This window comes from Aplysia californica, unplaced genomic scaffold (genome assembly GCF_000002075.1).
Source record: "Aplysia californica isolate F4 #8 unplaced genomic scaffold, AplCal3.0 scaffold00269, whole genome shotgun sequence".
Classification (NCBI taxonomy): Eukaryota; Metazoa; Mollusca; class Gastropoda; order Aplysiida; family Aplysiidae; genus Aplysia; species Aplysia californica.
In genome coordinates this window covers 726,859-729,783 of record NW_004797539.1, presented here as the reverse complement: position 1 = coordinate 729,783, position 2,925 = coordinate 726,859, and the positions used below count along the sequence as shown (strand labels likewise).

The 2,925-nt window shown below is 41.6% G+C and overlaps 1 protein-coding gene across 1 annotated transcript in view; it reads right to left on the bottom strand.

Annotated features, from left to right (window-relative positions):
- Positions 1–2,925, bottom strand: part of LOC101857885 (Krueppel-like factor 14) — a 6,827-nt gene extending 3,902 nt beyond the window's left edge. The window contains exon 1 of the mRNA XM_005101067.3: positions 1,853–2,925. Coding sequence (XP_005101124.1) covers positions 1,853–2,447 — 595 coding nt within the window. The 5' untranslated portion in view covers positions 2,448–2,925. The remainder of the gene's footprint in view (positions 1–1,852) is intronic.

The following is a 2,925-nucleotide window of genomic DNA, read 5'->3' as shown; positions in this document are numbered from 1 at the left end:
GAGAGAGAGAGGGGGGGGTAGAGTAGGGAACGGTTGCCTGGGGAAACGAGAGTGCTTCAAAAGCAAGAAGTTGTACACCTCCATGATATTATGCTTGTATTGTGTGGTGCAACCCGTTGACCTGAGCAAAAATACACACCGTTGTCGTTGTAATAGAGAAAATCCCCGAGAGAATTTCAAAAGGTACTTTACTAAAAGATACGTTTAATACCTATGACTTCAACTCTTTGCGGCACCCAATACATCCTTCACTTGACCCAGACTACACTACAACTATCGCAGCAGCTTTCTTTACTCGACTGTCATTCCATTTGTCAAGGCCATCGTTCAATGGGCCGACGCCCACTTCCTCACAGACTACACTCACCAGGCGCTCACTCACGGCTACCGCCCGCCTCACACACAACCCTCCCCGCCTCTCGGTGGACAACCCACCCTTCCCTCCCCACAATTCAAACTCAAAGTGCGTGGTAATGTTTGAATCGATACAAATCACATGATATACAACAACATGCACATGCTTCTTTACCCCTCTCTTTCGTTTGTGTTTAGTTTTAATTTAAGTAAACATTTTATGCCCATATTAACAATTTAGATCTTAAAGGAGGAAGGCTTCAACCCTGCCTGAGATAATGCAAAGTCCAAGCACAAAGACCAACATACTCGCTTAGAAATTCTATACACCCCCAGCCCCCCATACAAATCAAACTTGTGTCTTCTGAAGGGAAAGTTGAATACTGACTAAACCACTACACCACAAATGCAATTACTTGTTTCATCATGGACAAACAAACTTTTGCCAATACTGTACACATTTCTTCATTTTGAGACACTGAACACAACCACCACATCATAGCTCCCGAACTTATACACACTAGATCTAGTACCCTACAAGTGAAAGTAATAGGCCTACATGTAGTAAATCTCATAGAAAGAAACATAAATACACATTTGCCACTAGTGTGCATGGCATGTTTTTGAGAGTGACAACAAAAAATATGCCTGTCTCCTGGGTGCGTGTTGTTTTATGGATAATAAAAAGAATAAAGGGTCAATACATAATTTACTACACTACAACACATATGCTGCCCTGAAACCTGAATTGAAGGAAAAGCCTGCTTATGACGAAATAAAACAGAAAAAAAAATGATAGGTTAATGATATTCTGTGCAGACCAAAATTCTTAGACTCTTTATCTTAGTCGTTTAGTCGTTTCCTCCTGAAACGAGCTAGAATCTAGATCTAGATCTAGGTGATGGAAATGTATAAACACTATCTATAAATAAATACATGCTAATCATGTAGACCTGGTGTTAAACCACAAGAAGATTCACAACAAACTAAGTAAATGGCTGTATTACCAAGTACACGTATAAATTGTAGCTTGGAATTCCATTGATGTAGTTTTGAAGGTGAGGGTAGCGTCCATAACTGACCCCATATTACAAACTCAAAGACAAATTGTTAGCCAGTGAGAACAGAGCTTTATCACAAGCCTAGATTTGAAGGGCTAACAAAGTGTTGCCAGAGGACGAAAAGGGCGACGCCCACCTCTCACTTGTGGAAAAGTAGGTCAACGCCGACAGATTATTCCCTTCGTCATTTTCCTTTCACCTTTCTATTTCACCGAAACCAGATATACAAAGTCTCCACAATAACACTAATAAAACAACATAATCATGACTCCTAGCCATAAAAAAAAGTTTCAACGGGACAACGGAAATTTTCTTATGAAAGAAGGCCAGACCCATGTGCTTCGGTCACTCAGTGACAACCCAAACAAAGAAGAAAAATGGCGCGCTGCTTATTTGATCGTATGGTCACAAACAATATCGAATGAAAATAAACTTACCGGTGTGCGTCCTGATATGGGACTTCAAATGTGAACTTTTGTTGTAAGATTTACCACAGGCTGGATAGGGACACGAGTGAGTTTTTTTCCCATGAATGCTACTGCTCGCCCTTCCAGAAGCACCTTCCATGGCCGAACGAGTCTGATTGAGAGTAGGCGTGGTCTGTCTGCTTTTCGGAGTAGATTTGATTTCGTACTCATTCACTGTATTGTCTCTACCCATAGATCTCACAGTAATACTGAATTCTTCATGATAATCATTGTCTTGTTTGAAGGATTTCAGGTCTGTCAATATTCTGGCGACTAGCGTTTCGCTTAAATTTTCCCCGGGAGAAGGAGAATAGTCAGTGCTTGGGGCTGGGGAATACTTGCAATCTTGCTCTTTGTTTTCTCCTTCAGACTCAGATTTGACTTCTTGTTTACAAGCTAACTCATCGCCATTTGGACGACAATCAAAGTTTTCACCAACCCCGGGTGGATCACAAGTCAGAACATAAGTGTGGTCGTTCTGGCGATTAGACATGGCTAGTAAACAATGTGCTGCCATAGCCGTATCCAAGTCATAAGTTAATTTGTTGTTTTCACGCAACGCCATGGTGTTTTCCTGTGTTTTGTGTAGACCGAAGGCGTAGTGACAAAATCCACTTAAAATAAAGAACTTTATCCGCTTACATACACAACATTAAAACCGACACCGTGAACAAAGAAAACATTATCCAAGAACTGAAATAGAAAGGAATACATGTGGTGGCTACAACGCCAAGACTGGTGAACACCACACTGGCTGGGTCATCAGCTGTCGCAGGCGACAGTCTCTCTTTGACGCGCTTGTCTGGTAAAATTGAAAGCTTTGTCACTCAAGGTTACACGTATCCCTCAACGCAAGAATCCTCAAATGAAATCCAGATCACTACACATAGTTATCAAGATGAACGTTTGAACTTCTTCGTTTACAGGATTGTACTCAAGTTAAAATTGATGCATCACGCCTCGACTTCAGATGAAGACTGACTGACATCGCTGGCAATCCGCCGCGTGTTTTAGTTGAGATCTGCGGAGTGGGCGTGGGCTAT